This window comes from Leptodactylus fuscus, chromosome 1 (assembly GCF_031893055.1).
Source record: "Leptodactylus fuscus isolate aLepFus1 chromosome 1, aLepFus1.hap2, whole genome shotgun sequence".
In the NCBI taxonomy this organism is placed as follows: Eukaryota; Metazoa; Chordata; class Amphibia; order Anura; family Leptodactylidae; genus Leptodactylus; species Leptodactylus fuscus.
Genome location: NC_134265.1, coordinates 164,405,914 through 164,431,429, shown reverse-complemented (window position 1 = coordinate 164,431,429; position 25,516 = coordinate 164,405,914). Strand labels below are relative to the sequence as shown.

The window sequence follows — 25,516 nt, the reverse complement described above, 5'->3', positions numbered from 1 at the left end:
ATATGGGGAAACCGCCTGCGTTTCCATAAGTATAATTGACATGTTGTGGTTTCCAAAACCACACCGGTTTTGGAAATCAGAGCATGTCTGCAACATAGTTTTTACTACAAAGTGGATATATGGGATTAGCTAGAATTTCGTCCACTTTGCTGTGACTGTAAAACGCCACGATTTTTCTCTGAGGCATTTACGCCACGTGGGGCCCCGACCTAAAGAGGTTTTCTAAACAGCAGACAGCTCTGTTTTGTGCAGTGACCAGATCTGAAGTAAACTGATCTGTATACTAATGGGAATTGATCTGCAGAGCCTCAATTCCTGCTTCATGCTCTGTGTATCAGCTGCCGAGGATATCTGGTCAGTGAGGGTAGCAGATTTTGGACGCTCACCAGTCTGATATTGATGACCCTTTTAATAAAACAATAATTCTGTGTGAATAATGATGATGACTCGTTTTTTTGCCTTTCAGTGAAAAGAGGCTAAAGTTTGACCACTATTTACTACCATTTACTTATTATGAGCTGGGACTTTTGTACAAAGAACAAGGAGACAAAGATAAAGCCATACGTTTCATTGAAACTGCTAAGTAAGTACTATATTTAGATATTGTGCTGCTGAAAAAGAAGCTGCTACCACACCCACAATGGCAACACCTAGATGAATTTATTCATAAAATATGTAGGCGGAATAACAGCAGAATGCTACATTGCAGAATTGTTGTATATGTGATGCAAGTATCTGCCTATTATTTTTCTTCTTTGCATGGTGATTTTATTGTGTGTTTTAGAAAAAAAAACAATAAAATAAAACAGATGCACAGCATTTAATCTCATTTTCCCCCTATAATAAATTTAATAGGCAAATACCAGAGCATGTAGGTTTTTGAAAAAAACAAAAAAAAATTGCTAGCAGGAAAACACAACATGCAGTGCCAAGAGGGAAAAGGAAAGAAAACAATGTACGTAGGGATTTTTATTTGTTGTATACTAACATGTAACCTGTGAATGCTGCAAAAAAAAAAAAAAAAAAAAACACCTATGGGGGCAACCATGCAGTGGGAAAAAAAAGTCTGTATTTTTCTGTGTTTTGTCTTCCTCCCCCCATTGCATATGTTTATGGGAAGGCTCTGCGTTTTTGCAGGTAGAATTAAGACTTAACTGAACTTTCGGAGAACTGTTGACATTTCTGGTAGTATTTGTGTTATTAATACATAATATACTTTATCAGCAAGCTTTGGCTCCTTTCTGTGAAATGAAACAAATGCTGCCACAAATCAAATCAAAAGTTGTCTGAAAGTTTAGTTCCTCTTTAACATGTCAGTGTTTCTCCCCCTCTCACTTGCAATTTGCGGATGAGATTAAATAAAATCTTGTTCAATATTCTAGAACTGGTAAGCATGTTTTTTTCTTCAATGTGACCACATTTAGTTTGATGGCCCATCCCTAGGCCATCGGTATCAGATTTGAGGTGATCTGACTTCACACTTCACCATTCAGCTATACATGGTTACTAGGCACAGTACCATACATTGTGTAGCGACTGTGTCTGGTGTTGCAGCTTCACTCCAGTTGTGAGTTATGTAGTACCACGTCAAACCGCAACACATTACACTGTTGATCAATAGAGGTAGGCTATCAATATTAAATCTTTTAATATTAAAACTAAAATCTTAATATCATATATGGGAGTTACAGACTGAGAACTCAACTGTCTGGGTTCCCTGTCATAGGAATTAGACTGACATGCTCTGGTCCAGCTGATGGCGCTGTATGCAGGAGTGAGCAGTGCCATGAAATGGTAAACCTAAATCAACAGAATGGTGATGTAAATGCTGCTCTCTTAGCCAGTTAATTTATAACTTTAATTTTATTTTGCTCAGTAACAAAGATCTAAGAATCTTGGTAGACGGTGTTGTGTACACTGACACATGCACTTTCGTGCGCCTGTCTCTATAGCATATTATTGCTCACAAACATGCTACAATATAATTTAACTCCAATTTTATCTTTTGCTGTTGTGATGGGGTGATAGTGCACATTTTTGTAATATACTTTATTAACCCATCAAACTTCCTTTTAAGGGGGTTGTCTAGGAGAATCTTTTTCTTTTTTTTTTTAATAAGAGGCTGGGGTCTGTTCTTGCTGCCCCAGTGTCTTGCTCGACCAAAACATCTAAATCAAATTGTTTGGTGTGACCACCCTTTGGAACAGGAATCCTGGAAGCGATGATATGGCTGCCACCAGGGGCGTAACTACCGTGGTAGCAGCAGTAGCAGCTGCCACAGGGCCCGGTGACAGCCGCTACCGCTGCGTGTTTTTTTTTTTTTTTTTTTTTAAGTCCGTTACGGGCCCTATTCACTTGCCGATCCTGGCTGGGCCGGGATTGGCAAGTGACACCGCGGGGCCCACAGAGGCTATCATTATACTCGGGGGTCTTTGCAGACCCCCGAGTATAATGATCGGCGGACCGGAGAGGTAAGGTAACATAAAAAACAGTGTTACTTACCTCTCCACGATCCTGCCAGGCCTCCGTCATTCGTGTCTGACGTCTCTGACGTCACATGACCCAGGCCAGCTTCCCGGGTCATGTGATGTCTGACGTCATTAAAGCTGGACAAGAGCGGCGGCCGACAGGAACAGGTAAGCAACTGTCTCTGTTCTTTTAATGGTTTTAATCCCCCGGGTCTCCGATTATTATACTCTGGGGTCTTTTCAGACCCCAGAGTATAATAAATGTTTATAGGTGTCCACAGTGGGACATATGGGGACACTATTGGGGATAATACTGTGTGTGCAGGGGACACTATAGGGGTTAATACTGTGTGTGCATTGGACACTATAGGGGTTAATACTGTGTGTGCATTGGACACTATAGGGGTTAATAATACTGTGTGCATTGGACACTATAGGGGTTAATACTGTGTGTGCAGGGGACACTATAGGGGTTAATACTGTGTGTGCAGGGGACACTATAGGGGTTAATACTGTGTGTGCAGGGGACACTAGGGGATAATACTGTGTGCATTGGACACTATAGGGGTTAATACTGTGTGTGCAGGGGACACTATAGGGGTTAATACTGTGTGCATTGGACACTATAGGGGTTAATACTGTGTGTGCAGGGGACACTATAGGGATTAATACTGTGTGTGCAGGGGACACTATAGGGGTTAATACAGTGTGTGCAGGGGACACTATAGGGGTTAATAATACTGTGTGCATTGGACACTATAGGGGTTAATACTGTGTGCATTGGACACTATAGGGGTTAATACTGTGTGTGCAGGGGACACTATAGGGGTTAATACTGTGTGCATTGGACACTATAGGGGTTAATACTGTGTGTGCATTGGACACTATAGGGGTTAATAATACTGTGTGCATTGGACACTATAGGGGTTAATACTGTGTGTGCAGGGGACACTATAGGGGTTAATACTGTGTGTGCAGGGGACACTATAGGGGTTAATACTGTGTGCATTGGACACTATAGGGGTTAATAATACTGTGTGCATTGGACACTATAGGGGTTAATAATACTGTGTGCATTGGACACTATAGGGGTTAATACTGTGTGCATTGGACACTATAGGGGTTAATACTGTGTGCATTGGACACTATAGGGGTTAATACTGTGTATGCATTGGACACTATAGGGGTTAATAATACTGTGTGCATTGGACACTATAGGGGTTAATACTGTGTGTGCAGGGGACACTATAGGGGTTAATACTGTGTGTGCAGGGGACACTATAGGGGTTAATACTGTGTGTGCAGGGGACACTATAGGGGTTAATACTGTGTGTGCAGGGGACACTATAGGGGTTAATACTGTGTGTGCATTGGACACTATAGGGGTTAATAATACTGTGTGCATTGGACACTAGGGGTTAATACTGTGTGCGCAGGGGACACTATAGGGGTTAATACTGTGTGAATTGGACACTATAGGGATTAATACTGTGTGTGCAGGGGACACTATAGGGGTTAATACAGTGTGTGCAGGGGACACTATAGGGGTTAATAATACTGTGTGCATTGGACACTATAGGGGTTAATACTGTGTGTGCAGGGGACACTATAGGGGTTAATAATACTGTGTGCATTGGACACTATAGGGGTTAATACTGTGTGTGCAGGGGACACTATAGGGGTTAATACTGTGTGCATTGGACACTATAGGGGTTAATAATACTGTGTGCATTGGACACTATAGGGGTTAATAATACTGTGTGCATTGGACACTATAGGGGTTAATACTGTGTGTGCAAGGGACACTATAGGGGTTAATAATACTGTGTGCATTGGACACTATAGGGGTTAATAATACTGTGTGCATTGGACACTATAGGGGTTAATACTGTGTGTGCAAGGGACACTATAGGGGTTAATAATACTGTGTGCATTGGACACTATAGGGGTTAATAATACTGTGTGCATTGGACACTATAGGGGTTAATACTGTGTGTGCAGGGGACACTATAGGGGTTAATACTGTGTGCAGGGGACACTATAGGGGTTAATACTGTGTGTGCAGGGGACACTATTGGGGTTAATACTGTGTGTGCAGGGGCCACTAATGGACATAATACTGTGTGCAGGGCTTACTAAGGGACATAATAGAGTGCGGAGGAGGGGGTCAGTCGAGGTCTTCGGCATCGGTTTGGGGAGGGGGGGGCCCCATGTCAAAAGTTCGCCACGGGGCCCCGCCATTCCTAGTTACGCCACTGGCTGCCACACAGTCCTGATCTCAACATCCCCCAGTCTGCCTGGCATTACATAGAGAGACAGAAGGATTGGGGCTAGCCTATAGCCATAGAAGGTCTGTGATTAGCTCTTGAGGATATTTGGAACTGCTGAGTTCCTTCAAAAACTGTTTGCAAGTATGCCTAGAAGAATTAATGCTATTTTTTAAGACAAGTGATGGTCACAACAAATACAGTTTTGATTTAGATTTCCCTTTTTGTCCATTCGCTTAATTTTAATTGACAGAAATAAACTATTAACAAATTAAGCAAAGCGTTCTTACTGTGAAGAATTTTTTCCATGCATACGTAAAACTTTTGCAAGTTTAACCTACAGTATTTATCATACACAACATAAAGGGTAAGGTAGAGTGAATATATGTCCCTGAGAAAGGGAGGTGAGGGGGGTGGGGCTAAATGAGAATGAAGGGGTATTTATATTACAAATATCTAACCAAGGAGAAAACAACTTCTAGTTTGGGATTGCAAACCAATTTATACAGTAGGTACATTTTTTTCCCTCCACACTCCCAACCTCTAACTCTTTGTAGGGATTACAAATTTTGCTCCATGAGCGTAAGAGCCAGGAGGTTGTTCGTAAAGGATGTAAAATAAAATCTGGGCCCAACTTCAAATTTATTCTACATATAGTATTAACTGAAGACTCCGTTTTTCCATTTGTGGGATAATGCCACCATATATAAGTAGTTGTGCCTCTTCTGCAGCCACATCTCCAACATGCCTGCAGAAGAGAGGTACAATACTGTATATAAATCTATAAAGGCGCTTGGGAGTGTGGCACCAACTTGTGATAGGTTTCAAGAAAACTTCTAAACTTTTTACATTGGAAAAACTTGTGGAAGAGTGATTGCTGCATTTTTTTTCTGCTACTGGTATGTCTTACATTGATTAGTCAAATATAACTTTGTATGTGTTACAGAAACAATTATAAAGACTATTCCATGGAATCGAGATTGCATTTCCGAATTCACGCAGCTCTCAGCAGCCTTAAAGGCACACCGCCATCGACCCCTCCATGAGAAATGACCAGGCTCTACTTTTGTGAATGAAGTTTTCATCTGAGAGAATGTAGTGACAGAAACCTTTTCATGGCGGTTAAACTAGCTGCGTTATACATTTAATGACTGTTATCCTGCGTGATTTGACCTATTGTCCAATGTAGCTCTTATTTTCTATGGTAATTGTACTATAAAAAAAATTTATGCATATTCTGCATTCTTTAAAAGAAAAAATACAAGAAAAGTTGATATATATATATATTTTGTTTCATGAAAGAAAATAATTTATGTCTGTACGCACTTAAATGAAAATATTTTAAGACTCTTTCTGGTGCAGTAAACAAAAATATAAACCTTTGTATTTGTTGTATTTTTTATCCGTGTGTGTGTTTGTGTGTGCGCACGCGCCCGGTTTATGTATTCCTTGGGGCAACTGCCTTCAACTTATTCAGTATGGTTACAACACCCACAATAGGGGAGATGTATCAAAACTAGCGGTTGGAAATTATATAGCACTAATCCATCGCAACCAATTATCAACGCTCCACATTAATTTTCCTGGAATCAGATTGGTACTATAGGAAACTAAGCTTTGGTAATGTTCTGTTATTTCTCAAGCTACTATAAATTGCATTGTTTTATAAAATGCAGAAATTCAGTAAAAGAACCATTAGCCCCAGAATTGTGCTTTGAAATCTTATGAATTTCCTGAACCCAGCAATACAGATTGGTGTGTAGGTGAATGAAATGTTTTATATTTTGTTAGCTTCTAGTATTTTTTAGCAGCCACTAAGGTATAAAACAACTTTGTGCAGATTAATGCAAAATACAGGAACGGAAACCATAGCTGTAGGCTATCAATTCATTGTCATTCTTTATGGCTGCGTTCGCATGGAGTTTTTTTTTTCAGGAATTTCATCAGGAAACTGACTCCAATTCCTCCTCCTAAAAACGCCTCACCACAGGACTGTATGGTGTGGCGTTTTTTGAACGCAGCGTCACAAAGGACGTTGTATGAAATATTGTCTGGCATGTTTTCAGTAAGTTAATTTGTTTTGTTGTGTATGAACAGCTGTATTGGTTTCTAATAACTGATTAGAACTGAGCTTAAAGGGAGTCTGTCACTGGAACCCAGCATGTCAAAGGGGTTGTGTAGGACCCAAAGGTAATTGATACTAATGACCTATCCTGTAGATGGATAATCTCCATATTGATGGAGGCATTTCACCTCCCAGAAACCATATACTAAGTATATGGTTAGATGTTAATTGGGAGCAGGACTGCAGTTTCAGGCATTGACACTACAGAACTCCATACACTGTATATAGCTTACAGTCCCTTCAGGTTAGTGGTGGTGGTGCCTGGAACTGCTCCTTTGTATAGGTCCTTATTGTAAATCACCTGGGCAACCCCTTTAAAACATAGAAAAATAGACTGATTTCTTACCACATCATCAGGTGTAAATCTTCGAGGTGCCAAACCTTCCCTCCGGACTATAAGTGGGCTGACCAGTGGAACGATGAAAATAAGAGAAAATCGGCTTGCGACACTCCTTACATATAAGAATTCAACTTTAATTTAATCCATTAAAAAAGGAGAGAGTACACAATAGAAAAAAGTGCTCAGGAAAACAAACAAAATAGGTGCATTAAAAAAATTTTCAATAAAAATGCAGAAGCAATATGTGTGAATAAATAAGTGCACCTTTACTTCTTCCGTAGGAATTAAGAGGATAGGTACTGCTAATCAAATGGTCTTAATTGTTCATCAGTAAGTGTGAGCTCTTCTATAAAAGCAGAAGTTTTGCCAGTTTGCTGATCTGGAGTGTGTTAACACAAAGCCAAGGAAGAAACACAATGCAGAGAAGAACATTCAAGACAGTATACAATCTTCCCAGGAGTGGAGATTCCAGCAAATTTCTCCCAAGGTCACACCATGTCATGTGCATAAATTAAAAAAAAAAAAGCTATATTTAACAGTCTGCAGGCCTCAGCAGGTTAAAACCTTCAAATTCATGTACAAATGCTTAAAAAAAAAAAAAAAAAAAATCAACAAGCTACAAATATGACTTGGAAGAACATGTTAAGTTGCAAAGTTGTATCTGACCAAACCATAAGACTTCTGCAACAATGTCCTTTGGACAGATTAGACCAACGTGGAAATGTGTGGCCATAGTACCTCATTTGGCAAAATCCAAGCACTGTATATTGGCACAAACATCTCATACTAACTGTTTAAACACAGTGGTGAAGGAGTGACAATTTGGGTTTGCAGTCATTGAGTCAACCAGAAACTCCTCTGTATACCAAAATATGATAAAGTTGAATGGGAGCCCATGTATCCAACAGCTAAGTCTTGACTGAAACTGGGTCATGCAACAGTCCAATGATCCCATGCACACTAGCAAATTTATAATAGATTGGCTAGAAAAGAAAATAAGGTGCTGTAATGACCCAAAATCCAGTCCTCAGCTCAACTGAACCACAGTGAACTGGAGCAACATTTTAAAGTAGATTGAGCCAAAATTCCTTCAGAACTATTTAAAAGGCTAATGAAGTTATACAGAATAATATAATAATAATAACAACATATTTTTGTTAAAGGGAGTCCACCATTAATTTTTTTTAGTTGACACGGCGGAATAGCATTAAGAAAGGCTATTCTTCTCCTACCTTTTAGATGTCTTCTTCGCCCTGCCGTTCGGTTAAAATTCCGTTTTCCATTGGTATGCAAATGAGTTCTTGCACAGCACTGGGGGCATCCCCAATGCTGCGAGAGAACTCTCCAGCGCTGCCTCCATCTTCTTCTGGAACGTTGTTTTCATGCGTCTTCTTCCAGCAGTAAGTAAGCGGCCATTTTCTTGTGGCCTGTGGCATGCGCAGCCAGCTCTGCCCGAGACCTACAAGGTTCACCTCTTGCGCTTGAAGAAGACGCATGAAAATGACGTTCCAGAAGAAGATGGAGGCGGCGCTGGAGAGTTCTCTCGCAGCATTGGAGACCCCCCCCGTGCTGCGAGAGAACTTATTTGCATACCGACGGAAAACTGAATTTTAACCGAATAGCGGGGCGAAGAAGACATCTAAAGGTAGGAGAAGAATAGGCTTTCTTAAGGCTATACCGACGTGTCAACGACAAAAAGAAAGTTTTTTAATGGTAGAATCCCTTTAATATAGCACCAATATATTCTGCAGCACTTTACACTTTAGGGTTCGTGTACAGTCAAAATAAGGCATTACAGAGTAATAAATAAATTCACACAATAGGAGTAAGGACATAATCTATGAGGAAGAAGGGATGACACAAGAGGTAGAAGTGCTTTTATCCAGTGAACCAGACATTTTTATGAAAAAGATTACTATAATAAAGATGTATGAGCCGGTCACCAGCCAGTGACCTTTTATGTTCAAATCTAAAGTGCCTGGACATACAGAGTAAACTCTGACAAATACATCATGTTCTGTGGGATAATGGGGGGGGGGGGGGGGATTATGAAAACAGTACGATTAATTTGGGAACTGCAGAAGTGTTAGATTAAGGAATGTGATAGGCTTGCCTGGAGAGATGTGCCTTTAGGATGCACTTGAAGCTCTAGAAGTTAGGAGTTCATCTTATCATCTGGGTAGAGCATTCCTAAGAGGTGGTACAACTCAGGCGAAGTACTGGAGACAAGAGTGGGAGGTTCTGATAATAGGGGATGTTACTTTTACGTCACTGGCCCAATGGAGAACATAGATTAGGTGGGAGAAAGAGATGAGGAAGAAAATGTAGAGAGAAGCAGCGCTATAGAGGGCTTTGTGGATGAGGGTGATAAGCATATATTGTATTCTATAGTGAGTAAATAACCAGTTCAGTGATGGGCATAGACTGAATGATGGATGAGCCTGCATGCCGCATTCACAATAGATTGTAGAAGGTAAAGTTAAGTGTGGAGAAGATTGATTTAGTAGGGAGTCACAGCCATAAAGTCAGGAGCCAATCAGGGTGACAATAGGGGTACTGGATGTTTCTATGGTAAAGAAGAGGGGGATCTGGAGATGTTTTTGAGGTGCAGATGTCTTGAGCATGTGAGTGATTGGGTGTAAAGGAAAAGTCTGACATATCTGGAAATGTCAAACATAACCCTAAGGTAAGCTGCCTCAGTGTTATGGTAATAACGCAGACTAAAATGTAAATATAAGGATTAGGTCAGTGACGCTAGGTTCACACCTGCGTTCACCTGTCCGTTCTGAGCTTTCCGTCTTCTGCATGCCAGAAGTCGGAAAGCTCAGACCGGGTCCGGCCATGAGCGGCGGTGAGCGTTTTATGCTCTCCGCCGCGAAACCGGATTTTTTAATCCGGACACAGAGTACTGCATGTCCGACTCTGTGTCCGGATTATAAAACTCGGTTTCGCGGCGGAGAGCCTAAAACGCTCACCACCGCTCACGGCCGGACATTTCTCTCACCCATTCAAATGAATGGGTGAGAAAGACTCCTGCAGGTTTCCGTCTCCTGCTCTGTTTTAGGCAGGAAACGGAAACCTGAACTACGGAGAGGGCAACGCAGATGTGAACGAGCCCTTAGTGGTGGAAACAGAAGTAGTTCAGTTTTTGAAAGATTCAGTTTCAGACAGAGGGAAGACGTGATGTTAAAGACAACATTGAGACAGCAGCTCTGTAGTAATGCAAGGATAATGTCGTGTGGGCAGGTGATTCACGTGTCATCAGCATAATGATGTCCAAAGCTGGAAGTGCTGATGGTTTGTCCGATAGTGGCTATGTAGTGTGAGAAGAAGAGGGGGCCTAAGTCTGAGCTCTGGGAATCCCAATAGCAAGGGGAAGAGGAGAAGGCACAGAGCTATAATAATAATAAATTTTATTTCTATAGCGCCAACATATTCCGCAGCACTGTACAATTTGTAGGGTTCAAGTACAGACAAAAAGATACACTTAAGGACAGGCACGGAGTGTAAAACAACGCACCTGATCGCCATTTAAATGAATGAAAAATGTCATGGACACAGCCAGTGTCCGCTGCTAATGTCCGTGCGAGATTTTGAACGGACATTAGCAGCGGACACTACCTGTTGGACAATGACGGTAGTGTGAACGCTCCCTTAACATTAGATTTAGCTCTTGGGAGATCATTAGAGAGATTTGTAAGGTCACCGGAAGTCAGTTTATTAGGAGTCAAGAAGAGATTTAACAGAGAGACAGCGAATAGGGGAGAATAGACCAAGCGTTTCAAAATTTGGAGAAGAACAAAGGTGTTGGGGGGACATCTATAATTGTCCCAAAGGATAATAGTGAATACGATGAAGTGTGGAAAGTGAGGGGGTCAATGCAACCTGGGGATTGGGCAATTATTGCCTAACAGAAATTATAATTTTTTTCATTGTTATAGGTGCTAAAGGTAGTTCTTCTAGCATATTGATTCATGTGGTTGTTTTTCACACACAGGTTTATTTTTGTCGAATCTTTTGGGTATTTGAGGTTGTATTTACCTAATTTTAAGATCTTCTAAGGACCAGATGTTCGCTTTATTATGTCCTGGTTTGTAGTTTTCTCCTGACTTTAGATGTGCCGATAATTTGACGCAACTGTGCAACAAGTATCAAGTATATTCTCTTAATTTCAAACCCTTAACAGATCTTTTGGCTAGCAGCATATTTTCTACTCTCTTCCCTTTCATTTAGTAGATATCTGAATTCCATGTGTGTGAGCAAATGACAAAGAGTTTGACGTCAACATAAAAGATGCAATGGCCAGAAAAGCTATCGTCGTTTCTTGTTCGAGTGGTGTATTTGAATGATCGAATAGTTATCTATGGAGGCCTTTATTGGACATGATATACAATAACGTGTGTTGTACACATGGACAAAACTTATCTTTAGAACTTGCCTTCTTTCTACCATTATATTGGTTCCTAAAGATCCTGCCCTTCCACAATCTCACATGTACAATGGAAGATGTATGGAGAAATATGGTGCCATTTCAGGCATGAAACCACAGCGTACAAGGCTGGTGCAGGATGTTTTTAAAAGTAAACATTTGCTGATAGCATCAGTCCTAGGCAACTCAAATTATGGACATTTAACTCCATAGGTTGTGGTTAATTGCGACCACGGCATCTGAGATGCTAAGTTCACACCTGCGTAGGGGTTTCCATCCTTCAAGTCAGTTTGGGGACATGAAAAATGGAAACCCAATCCACTTAAAAAGCAGTTATCCACATACCCCATAGACTATGAAAAGCAGGACTTTTCTCTCCACCTTTTTCAAACAAAATGTGGGACAGAATCTCTGAACGCTCATCGAGAGCAGATGTGAACCTGGCCTAAGAGGGAAGGGGCTTAGATTACCAACTCATCACAGTTTAAAGAACCCTAGAGGGAATACACTGTCTACCAACAAGTATTTGGAGACCTGTGGTAGAATAGAAAAACAACATTTATTCATATCCAATAGTTGGTAGAACCCAGCAGATGCTTCCTTACGGGTGGTATTGATCGACACTAGAGATGAGCGAACACTGTTCGGATCAGCCGATCCGAACAGCACGCAACCATAGAAATGAATGGAAGCACCTGTGACGCCGGCTGGCCACCGGCAAAGTCAGCGTCACAGGTGCTTCCATTCATTTCTATGGGTGCGTGCTGTTCGGATCGGCTGATCTGAACAGTGTTTGCTCATCTCTAATCGACACAATACTCCTGGATGCCTGGTGAAACTCCTGGTGTATGTGTCACGAACTGAATTCACTGGGTCTTGAACCCATGACTTCTGGCTGTCTGCTCTGTGTTGCCCTGAACCTCACCTCTACCTTGCTGCTCCTGTGTACCGAACTTTGCTAACGCCTGACTACAATTGATCTGCTCCTCCTGTGTACCGAACTTGGCTAACGCCTGACTACGATTGATCTGCTCCTCCGGTGTACCGAACCTTGCTAACATCTGACTACGATTGATCTGCTCCTCATGTGTACCGAACCTTGCTAACGCCTGACTACGATTGATCTGCTCCTCCGGTGTACCGAACCTTGCTAACGCCTGACTACGATTGATCTGCTCCTCCGGTGTACCGAACCTTGCTAACGCCTGACTACGATTGATCTGCTCCTCCTGTGTACCGAACCTTGCTAACGCCTGACTACGATTGATCTGCTCCTCCTGTGTACCGAACCTTGCTAACGTCTGACCACGGTTTCTTCTACTTCTGAGGTACTTATCCTTCATTTATTAATATTTAAGTACTGTACCATTTGCCCCACCATTTGGACTCCAAATCTGATAACTAGCATCGTTACATAATAATCAGGCCCAACATGGAGGCCGGAGGGGCGGAGTCTGCTTTGTCACAGCATGCCTTCCAGATCTCGGAATTGCATAACCTTGTGTTTGGCCTTCAAGGACAATTAAATTAAGTGAAAAATCAAGTCACTGAATTACAACAAGTAAATGAATTGCATGCAAATTCTGCTGCTGTCAGTGCCACTTCTCAAGTTTACCGGATTCCACTACCAGAAAAATTTGGTGGAAAGAGACACTTGTACCGAGGATTCCTTAATCATTGCCGGATGATTTTTTCTACGCATTCCTCACAGTTCCCTACTGATAGGTCCAAAGTTGTGTTCATCATTGCCCTGCTAATAGACGATGCACAAGCATGGGCATCACCTTATTTAGAACAGGATGATGAGATTTTGGACAATCTGAAGGACTTCCTTGCAGCAATGGACTTAGTATTTGATGACCCCAATCGTTGTGCCACTGCTGAGGGGGCTCTGCAGGATCTTCGCCAGGGAAGACGCTCTGTTGCGGAATATGCTGCAGAGTTTCGGCGCTGGGCTTCTGATGTTTCCTGGAACACCTCCGCACTAAAATGGCGGTTCTATGGAGGACTTTCTGAATCTGTTAAAGATGAACTTGTTAAGGTAGAACTTCCAGCTGACTTTGAGGAGTATATACGGTTATGCGTCCGTATTGACCAAAGACTCCTGGAAAGGAAGCGAGAAAGACGAGGTTATTATGATCCAGGCACTTTCTCTCATTTACCTGAGGGACGGATTCTCCCAAAGATGCAGACACCTTCTCAAACAGGTTCGGCCCCAGAACCTATGCAAGTAGATGCCATCCGGGGACCAATTTCAACTGCTGAAAAACGTCGCCGCCTTGCTGAAAGATTATGCCTTTATTGTGGACAACCTGGACATTATGTTCTTGACTGCCCTAAGAAACCTCAACGGGCAGTTGCGGCAACTGAGATTCAACCAAATTTGGAATCTTGTCCCCACTGTGCTTCTCTTAGTCTGGTGACACAGCCTCTGTTTTCCACCACATCTTGTCCTGACAATATGACCTCTAACCGACCTCATTTCACCTTACCAGTTCAGCTCTCATATGGTTCCTACAAGTTGTCCACTACAGCAATGTTGGATTCCGGTGCAGCTGGAAATTTTATGGACATTAAGTTTGCACTTGATAATCATATTGAGCACAGTGCAAGATCTTCACCAGTTGAATTAGTAACTGTTGATGGGTCACCTTTAAATTCTGGTCCTGTTACTCATGAAACTACTGAACTGGAAGTATTGATTGATCCCGGTCATCAGGAGAGGATTAATTTCCAGTTAATCTCTTCACCAAAATTTCCAGTAATTTTGGGCATACCATGGCTCAGCATCCACAATCCTTCAGTAGACTGGAAGTCAGGAAATGTAACTTTCACTTCTGAATATTGTCAACAAAATTGTCAACTGAAGCAGCCTATTCTTTCCCAGGTGGGAGCTACTGAAAGATCCAGCACTATCACTGTCGAATTACCTGAACCTTATAAGGACTTTAAAGATGTTTGTGACAAAAGCAATGCCGACCAGCTACCCCCTCACCGCACGTATGATTGTCCTATTGAACTTTTACCAGGTGCATCCATACCTTATGGACGCATCTATCCACTTGCAGAGATGGAGCTGAAGGTCCTGGATGAGTACATCAAAGAAAATCTGGCCAAATGATTTATACGGCATTCCACTTCTCCGGCAGGAGCACCTATATTCTTTGTACCAAAGAAAGATGGCACATTACGTCCTTGTATTGACTACAGAGAACTAAATCAAATAACCGTTAAAAATCATTATCCTCTTCCGCTTATTCCAGAGTTACTCGAGAGATTACGGTCAGCAAAGATCTTTACTAAGTTGGATCTACGAGGGGCATACAATCTTGTCCGTATACGACCTGGGGATGAGTGGAAGACAGCATTCCGAACACGCTACAGCCATTTTGAATCCCTTGTTATGCCATTTGGACTTTGCAATGCCCCAGCAACTTTTCAACATTTTATTAATGATGTCTTCCGAGATCTGCTGGATCAATTTGTGGTGGCGTATTTGGATGACATATTAATATACTCTGAGAACCTTGAAGAACATTGTAAGCAGGTTACCATAGTTTTGAGCTGTCTAAGAGAGAACCAACTATATATTAAACTGGAAAAATGTGAATTTGAAAAGACAGAAATTCAGTTTTTGGGGTACATCATTTCTACGGAAGGATTGCGCATGGACCCTAGTAAGATCCAAGCTATTTTAGACTGGCCTTCTCCCAAGAATGTCAAGGAGATCCAAAGATTTGTCGGCTTTGCAAACTTCGGCTGTATTCACACTGAGTAATGCTGGCGTTTTTTGTGCTTATTTTTGCACATAGCGCCGCGTTAACGCCGGGCAACGCCACCGCAAAATAGCGCAGTGTTAATGCAGCGTACACGCGGCGTTAACGCGGTGCTATGCGCAAGAATAAGCACAAAAAACACCAGCGTTACTCAGTGTGAATACAGCCTTCTACCGCAAATTTATTAGGAATTTCTCAAAAGTTATTAGTCCGATAACAAAATTAACCCAGAAAGGAATTCCTTTTAAATGGTCTTCAAGTGCCGACGAAAGCATTTAACCAATTAAAGACACTTTTTACTTCTGCTCCTATCTTAGTTCATCCTAATCCAGACCTCCCATTTACAGTCCTATGAAAAAGTTTGGGCACCCCTATTAATCTTAATCATTTTTAGTTCTAAATATTTTGGTGTTTATAGCAGCCATTTCAGTTTGATATATCTAATAACTGATGGACACAGTAATATTTCAGGATTGAAATGAGGTTTATTGTACTAACAGAAAATGTGCAATATGCATTAAACCAAAATTTGACCGGTGCAAAAGTATGGGCACCTCAACAGAAAAGTGACATTAATATTTAGTAGATCCTCCTTTTGCAAAGATAACAGCCTCTAGTCGCTTCCTGTAGCTTTTAATCAGTTCCTGGATCCTGGATGAAGGTATTTTGGACAAACAATTCAAGTTCAGTTAAGTTAGATGGTCGCCGAGCATGGACAGCCCGCTTCAAATCATCCCACAGATGTTCAATGATATTCAGGTCTGGGGACTGAGATGGCCATTCCAGAACATTGTAATTGTTCCTCTGCATGAATGCCTGAGGATTTGGAGCGGTGTTTTGGATCATTGTCTTGCTGAAATATCCATCCCCGGCGTAACTTCAACTTCGTCACTGATTCTTGAACATTATTCTCAAGAATCTGCTGATACTGAGTGGAATCCATGCGACTCTCAACTTTAACAAGATTCCCGATGCCGGCATTGGCCACACAGCCCCAAAGCATGATGGAACCTCCACCAAATTTTACAGTGGGTAGCATGTGTTTTTCTTGGAATGCTGTTTCTTTTTGGACGCCATGCATAACGCCTTTTTTTATAACCAAACAACTCAATTTTTGTTTCCAAAATGAAGCTGCCTTGTCCAAATGTGCTTTTTCATACCTCAGGCAACTCTATTTGTGGCGTACGTGCAGAAACGGCTTCTTTCTCATCACTGTCCCATACAGCTTCTATTTGTGCAAAGTGCGCTGTATAGTTGACCGATGCACAGTGACACCATCTGCAGCAAGATGATGCTGCAGCTCTTTGGAGGTGGTCTGTGGATTGTCCTTGACTGTTCTCACCATTCTTCTTCTCTGCCTTTCTGATATTTTTCTTGGCCTGCCACTTCTGGGCTTAACAAGAACTGTCCCTGTGGCCTTCCATTTCCTTACTATGTTCCTCACAGTGGAAACTGACAGGTTAAATCTCTGAGACAACTTTTTGTATCCTTCCCCTGAACAACTATGTTGAACAATCTTTGTTTTCAGATCATTTGAGAGTTGTTTTGAGTAGCCCATGATGCCACTCTTCAGAGGAGATTCAAATAGGAGATCAACTTGCAATTGGCCACCTTAAATACCTTTTCTTATGATTGGATACATCTGGCTATGAAGTTCAAAGCTCACTGAGGTTACAAAACCAATTTTGTGCTTCAGTAAGTCAGTAAAAAGTAGTTAGGGGAATTCAAATCAATAAAATGATAAGGGTGCCCATACTTTTGCACCGGTCAAATTTTGGTTTAATGCATATTGCACATTTTCTGTTAGTACAATAAACCTCATTTCAATCCTGAAATATTACTGTGTCCATCAGTTATTAGATATATCAAACTGAAATGGCTGTTGCAAACACCAAAATATTTAGAACAAAAAATGATTAAGATTAATAGGGGTGCCCAAACTTTTTCATAGGACTGTATAGTTGAAGTGGATGCTTCAGACTCAGCAGTAGGAGCAGTGTTGTCCCAAAGAGTTGGAGATAAACAGTTGCTTCATCCTTGTGCTTTTTTTTCTTGCCTGATGTCTCCTCCGGAAAGAAACTATGATATTGGGAATAAAGAATTACTTGCAGTTAAGAAAGCATTCCCAGAATGGAGGCATCTTCTTGAAGGAGCATCTCATGTGGTTCAGGTTCTTACGAATCACTGAAATCTAGAATTTATTAGATCAGCCAAGAGACTTTCTGGTAGACAGGCTAGATGGTCTTTATTTTTTTCAAGATTTAATTTCATTATTTCCTACAGACCGGGATCCCGCAATGGAAAAGCAGACGCCTTATCTCGGATGTGTTCTGAAATAACACAAGATGACACTTCCAAAACCACCATCTTACCTGCTAAGAATTTTGTAGCGGCAATCATTTCCAAGGATATACTTCAGAAGATCAAAGAAGGTTATAATGGAGATCCCTTCCTTAATCATCCCCCCACAAATATTGATTTAGTGTTTAGAGATGGGGTTTGGACTTTTGATCAGTGTGTATATGTTCCTGAGACTACTCGATTAGAAATTCTGCGCCTTGTTCACGACTCTAGACCCGCAGGTCACATGGGAGTCGAAAAGACCAAAGAACTTTTGTCTCGCTCATTTTGGTGGCCCAAATATCAAGTGGATGTAAAGAAGACCCCTCGATCCTCTCCAGTGGGATTACTTCAACCCCTTCCTATTCCATCTTGTCCTTGGGGTTCTGTTTCCATGGATTTTATTGTTGAACTACCATCTTCAAAAGATATGCGTACAATTCTGGTAGTGGTAGACCGTCTGACCAAAATGGCTCATTTTATACCAACAAAGGGGGTACCCTCTGCTGAAGAGACTACAGAATTAGTCATCCGAGAAGTTTTCCGCCTACATGGCATACCCGACAATGTAGTTTCTGACCGTGGGATACAATTTACCTCAAAGTTCTGGAAGAGTTTTTGTGCCACTCTAGGAATTGAAGTAAACTTATCTTCTGCATTTCATCCACAATCTAATGGGCAAACTGAGCGCACTAACCAAACCCTTGAACAGTATTTGCGGTGTTACACAAGTTATCTCCAGGATGACTGGGTTAATTTCCTTCCTACAGTGGAATTTGCTTATAACAACTCCCAGCATTCTTCTACATCTCAGAGTCCATTTTTTGCCAATATGTGTTTCCATCCTACATTCATTCCCAATCTTCCAATTTCTTCTTCAGTTCCTGCTGTCTCCGACAGACTGTCTACCTTGAAGCAAGTTCAAGAAAGATTGACAAACGCTCTGCATGAACCTCAAGATCGCTATAAGAAGACTGCTGATAGACATCACAAGTCTTTTCCTTCCTTTGGTATAGGAGATAAGGTATGGCTCTCTACAAGAAATTTGAAGCTCAAGATACCTTCAGCCAAGCTAGGTCAGAAATGTATTGGACCATTTGAGATTGTGGCTCAAATTAATCCTGTAGCGTTTCATTTAAAACTCCCAGATTCTATGCGGATTCACCCTGTTTTTCATTCCTCCCTTCTCAAGCCTTTTGTGGAAAATCCATTCCCGGGACGTAACTTGCCTCCACCTGACCCAGTTATTGTTAAAGGAGAAGAGGAATATCTGGTAGAAGATATTTTGGATTCTCGAATTCATCGAAATTAATTACAGTACTTGATAAAGTGGCAAGGGTATGGTCCTGAAGACAATTCATGGGAACCCGTAAACAACATCCATGCTCCAAAACTGGTAAGAGAATTTCATCAGCGCTATCCAGAAAAGCCAAGCCAAGTACCGTCCAGAGGACGCTCCTGGAGAAGGGGGAGTAATGTCACGAACTGAATTCACTGGGTCTTGAACCCATGACTTCTGGCTGTCTGCTCTGTGTTGCCCTGAACCTCACCACTGCCTTGCTGCTCCTGTGTACCGAACTTGGCTAACGCCTGACTACGATTGATCTGCTCCTCCTGTGTACCGAACTTGGCTAACGCCTGACTACGATTGATCTGCTCCTCCGGTGTACTGAACCTTGCTAACGCCTGACTACGATTGATCTGCTCCTCCGGTGTACCGAACCTTGCTAACATCTTACTACGATTGATCTGCTCCTCCTGTGTACCGAACCTTGCTAACATCTGACCACGGTTTCTTCTACTTCTGAGGTACTTATCCTTCATTTATTAATATTTAAGTACTGTACCATTTGCCCCACCATTTGGACTCCAAATCTGATAACTCGCATTGTTACAGTATGTGAGCCATCGGTTGGGTGTAATTTCTCTGGCCAGTACTCGTCGGTCTCTAGTATCTTCCAGTTTCGGGGGTCTGCCGACTCGGGGCACATTCTGACAATCACCGTTCACCTACCACTTTGTAATCACATAGGCCACTGTCGATTTTAGGTAATTCAATTTGCTTGCTATGTCCCTTAAGGATCGACCATTTCTGTGGAACTCCACAATTACCCCTTTCTCAAAATCGGACAACTCTGCACTTTGTGGCATCTTGCATGTGACTAATGCCAATGCTGTTTCCTATTTAACGGCAGAAGGCGGGACGTACATCACGATCGCAGATATCTTCATTTGCATGGGTGTCCGAATACTTATTGGTAGACAGTGTATAACAAAATATTGAAAATAAAACAAAGAATATAGAATTATACATTTGAATAATCTTCCCTTTTACCTATTTTACTATAAAAATAAGAAATTAACAATCTTGATATTACTACTTCCAAAAATGTCCTATTACAGTATGAGTACTTATCACATTCAATGAAAGCCATAATGAAAGAAACATTCAAAATACACAGATTGTCACTTCAGCAACCCCAAAAAGTAACAGCAATTTCTTAAGTCAGCAGGAAAAAGTAAAGTCCTTACTTTATGTTTCCTGTTCCTTCTGCCTTCAAAAACTGAACTTGATTTTCAAAATACAAAAATATAATTTAGTGTGGGAAGATTGCAATCACAGTCATGTCAAAGAAATTCTAATAAAATAAGGGCACATTTATCTTGGCATTATGTAATTTCTAAATCCTGTATATTGGCCACTAGGTGGCAGACAAGTCACACCGATAGATCTTAAGAAAGCAAACTGGAAAGTGCATTCACCTCTTAGCGCCAACTGCAAGCAGCAAGACTTTAAATGCTGAATGGTATGAATGTGAAAATTCAGTCTGGATGTCTTGTATAAGTATGCTTTGTGGGAAATTCTGAGAAAGAATTCATCATGCTGTCGTATTATGACATTTTCTGAGTATTCTCCTATTTTCGCTTATAATAACATTTGCTGCAGGCATTATTGACTTTAACAAAGTCTTTCTACAAATCACCAGTGCGTTTCCCGGAACCGAGGAGTTCAGTGCAGCATTTTCCACTCAATTACCTAAGTAGGAAGCTGAGATCAGCATTTCCTCAGATGTTGGAAAAGTAAACAATAGTCTGCTGTGATATTCTACAATGAAAGACTGAGTAAAACCACCTGTCATGGACTCCAGCTACAAAGACGTCTAACTCATTTATAGAATTTGCTTCAAAACCAGGCAGCTGTCATATCTATTGTATTTAAACACTGAGTACAGAGCTGCATACTGTATACGGCGCTGTATGGCTTCAATACACAATTCATTGCTTTCTCACTACAAACCTATCCTGCCCCTGTTCACATATACATATACTGTAGCGGAAAACATAAACCAAGTTCAGTGTTATGCTGTAAGACTGTAGCTAAAGTATCCATTAGAGACCCTGGTCTAGTTACCAGTAAGGGCGGGTTCACATCTGCGCCTGTGCGCGCTTTAAGCAATCCTGCTGGGTTTCCGTCTTCTGCCCCGAGAAACTGGACAGGGGACGAAAACCTGGCAGACAGTTTTCAAACCCATTCAAGTGAATGGGTTTGAAAAGTGAGCGTTTTGTACCTGTACCGTTTTTTGTTTTTTTGTTTTTTTTTTAACCGGACACAAAGTCCTGCATATCCAACTTTATGTATCAATTCCTCATGGTTTTCTAGATCTCTGCCAGCTGTCATTCATTTTGCCTACTCTCAGTGGATAAAAGTCTGACCATGGTCATGTGATATACAGTCCATGGTCATGTGATGGACACACAGGTGCACAGCTGGTTATAGTCACAGCACAGTAATCAGACATCTGCCTGGTAATCAGCTGAGCAACCCCTTTAACCCAACCTCGTAGATAGATGGATTAGGATTACCTGAATCAGAAATCCTTCAGACGTTCTAGCCATGGGGACTGCTCTGACTAATGCAGAAAATGCAGTGACCATGCCAGACATGAAGGCAGAACTTTGTACCAAATTTTTTAATTAAGCCAGGGAAGTTGATTTTTTTTTCTTTCCTCCCACTTTCCTTTGCTTAATCTAAAAAATAAAATTTTAGCCTGGACAACCCCTTTTAAGTTAAATGGTCACTAACTTTTTGGACTTACTAGTCTCATTTAATAGCTCTGTATCAAAATCTATTTTAATTAAAGACATTGTGTTTTTTTGCCTGAAATCTTCTCTAAAGTTGCTGCCACTAGCTGTCTCCCTTCTTTTTAATTTGCTGTTCATTTCCTGTTACTAGGGAAGTCCTGTTCTTAGTGACACAAATCAAGATGGATTCATATTGAGCTGAAGGTGAAAGGGCTGGTTCTCCTAACAGTCTATACACATCTGGTCACATGACCATAAACTGGATATCACATGACCATGGACTGAGTTTTATCCACTGGGAGTAAGCAGAATGAATGACAGCAAGCAGAGGTCTAAAAAACCATCAGGAATTGATACAGAAAGAATATTGGAAAATTGTAAAACTTTGTCTCTCAATATTGCTCTGAAAGTTGACAATCCCTTTAAGGGTAGGACTACATAGCTACTTTAACAATGGCTCATGCATCCCAAGATTACTGTGTTGCCTGTGACTCCTTTATCAATGTAAATGAATGGAGTTACATTTGCAAACATGAGGGTGCTGTGACTGTGACATCTAGTTGCACAAAGATCAGGCACTACTGGGTTTTTTTTTGCAAGTGGACGTTTCAGTTGCCGCATGCTTGAGGTCACATTACAAGTCTATTTACTTACATTGGTGAAGGAGTCACAGGGTGACCAAAGTTGCCTTGTTTTCCTAGCCTAATCTACACATGGAACCATGGAAATACCACTTTTTCATCAGAGCTCTATGCAAAAATAGCAGAATATTTTTTTTTATAAAGTTTATATTTGCAAGCGTGCCTTGGTTTTCACTATTTAAGGGGGATGGTCACTTTTAGAAAATATAGAGACAAATGTTATTATAATATTAATTTAATTTAATAAAAAGTTGTACAATTTTCCGATATAGTTTCTGCATTAATTCCTCACAGCTTTCTAGATCTCTGTTTGTTGTCTTCATTCTGCTTACCGCCAGTGCACAAAAATCGGTCTATGGTCATGTGATTTACTACCCCTGGTCATGTGACATACAGTCCATGGTCATGTGATTTACTACCCCTGGTCATGTGACATACAGTCCATGGCCATGTGATGAGCACACAGGTGCACAGCTCGTTACCAGGCAGATGTCTGATTACTGTGCTGTGACTATAACGAGCTGCACCTGTGTACTCATCACATGACCATGGACTGTATGTCACATGACCATGGACTGCCGATAAGCAGAGTGAAGACAAAAAGCAGTGATCTGGGGAAATCTGTGAAAAATTGACAATGAACGTATATAGGAAAACTTTACAGCTTTTTATTATACAAACATTTGTCTCAATATTGTTCTGAAAATCCCAGCTCCTTTAGACTGGAGGGACAACCTATATAACTCTTACCCAAATAGACTCCTATTTAATAAGGACAAACACACTGCTTAGTGGGAAAAAACTGGGGGGTTGGCCACAGCTTATTTATTAATTTACAACTTGAGAAAAATTATGCTAACATTTGCATAATAAGTGTAAACATAAAACCCCAAACAAACTCCATGCCCTGGAACCTTGCTCCTGGCTTTCGCCCGAAATGCCAGACCGCCTTCCGACAGCGGGCATGCGGACCATCTCATCTCCGGGGCATGGAAACTTTCTGCCAGCTGTGACAACGAAAACCTAAAGAAAAGAACAGTTAGCCATCGACAAAAACAACCACCGTGAGGGCAGGGTGGGAGGGAGATCCTCTCTGCAGCCGACACTGTGAGAAGGTGCTTCCACATCCACGTGACCTCAATTTTATACTGGCCCGCCCTTTGAAACTAGGGGCCAATCAGAATAAGACCGCCAAGGAGTCTCCAATGATTTTAAAGGTAAACCTGCTAGTCTACCCGCCCTCCAGTCCTAGCCCTTCTCTCTATACGCTTCAAGGGCTCCTAGACTGGAGGGACAACCTATATAACTCTTACCCAAATAGACTCCTATTTAATAAGGACAAACACACTGCTTAGTGGGAAAAAACTGGGGGGTTGGCCACAGCTTATTTATTAATTTACAACTTGAGAAAAATTATGCTAACATTTGCATAATAAGTGTAAACATAAAACCCCAAACAAACTCCATGCCCTGGAACCTTGCTCCTGGCTTTCGCCCGAAATGCCAGACCGCCTTCCGACAGCGGGCATGCGGACCATCTCATCTCCGGGGCATGGAAACCTTCCGCCACGGAGGGGACGTTGTAGACCTACACACGTCTCCGACCAACCCCACCCAAAATCAACTTCGCCTTCTCAATACTGTCCTGCAACCCGGCCAACAATATATCAAGCCCTATGGGGTTGAGGTGCACCCCGTTGGCCCTCAACAGGTTACCATTGTCACCCTACAACTCCGTGTGCCGCACCGAAACCCCTCCCAGGGACCTTACATGTTTCGACACCCGGTGGTTCACCACCCTTCTAGCCCTCTCAAGAGCATTCATATCCCTCGCCCCTCTCCACACCTTCCTAGGCACAATCTCCGACCATACCAAAACAACTTCCCTAAAAAATTCAGGAAAATGAGAAAAATCCTGTCTGATCAATGAAACCAAGTCCCCCATCTTAGTTGCCCCCAAGTCATTTCCCCCAGAATGCACTACTAAAATTGCACTACCGGAGACAGACCTGCTCAGTTTGGCGACCTGGGGGAAGACGCCCATCCACTGAAGTCCGTGGATCCCCAGCCAATGCACTTCCGTCCCTTCCGTACCCAGAGATAAACCACCAGGACGCTCTGCCGCTCTCCTCACAGCCCAATACACGTAGGAGTGCCCTACTATCCAGACAGGAATGGGAAAACCTATGAAAGAACAACAAGGAAGAAAAAACATTACCAAGAAAAAACATTCATGCTGTGAGCAAATCGGGGCGAACATAAGAACGATAGGCCTCTGAAGACCATCTACCGACCCTTTTAACACCCTCAACACCTAGTCCCAACACATCAGCAGCAGTGGCCGCCCCAATCCGGAAGGAATGGGACGCAAATTCAGACGGGTTAAGACCAAGATTGACTAAGGACAGACGAAAATCGGAGGAAAATTGAAATTTAGTAAGGGGAGAACCACAGGAATGCAACAGAAATCGATCACCAGGCACACGCACTGTCAAATAATCGCTCACTAAACGAAAGGGACAGGATGAAGAACCAATAGCACGCAAGGACACCCAGGTACCCCGACCATACACATCCGTCTTAGACTTGCGGATACACACTCTGACACCGGAATCAACAACCACCACATCATTCTGACCCAAACCGCCAGAAGCTCTCGCACTGGCGGGCAAAAGCTCGCTGATACGTAAAGCTGCATAAAACGCTAAAGAAAAGGCTACACGAAACAACAATACCTCGGAATCACAAGAACATACAACGGACAATATCCCCATCAGGCGGTCAAGCAGAGAAAGCGACATCGGACGGCATCTGTCCACCGAAGAAACCTCTTTCCTCCAGCCCCTAAGAATCTGCCGAATCACAAAACATTTAGTAACATCCGAAAAACCATGCAACTTCAACATAAATGCAATACCCGACAAATGTTTCTTCACCAGGGACGCCGATACACCCCTGCGACGTAGACTGCACAATAAATCCAAGGTAACATTTATGCGGCAGCTGTCCTCTGCGGGTACCACACCGCTAGAGAAGGACAACCACTC

The 25,516-nt window shown here is 41.9% G+C and overlaps 1 protein-coding gene across 2 annotated transcripts in view; it reads left to right on the top strand.

Moving 5' to 3' along the window:
* The window catches only part of TTC39B (tetratricopeptide repeat domain 39B), a 107,883-nt gene extending 101,794 nt beyond the window's left edge, over positions 1 to 6,089 (top strand). For both annotated transcript variants that reach the window (XM_075279486.1, XM_075279492.1), the window contains 2 exons: positions 467 to 583; positions 5,682 to 6,089. In XM_075279486.1, coding sequence (XP_075135587.1) covers positions 467 to 583; positions 5,682 to 5,781 — 217 coding nt within the window. In that variant the 3' untranslated portion in view covers positions 5,782 to 6,089. The remainder of the gene's footprint in view (positions 1 to 466; positions 584 to 5,681) is intronic.
* Positions 6,090 to 25,516: the final 19,427 nt, after the last annotated feature.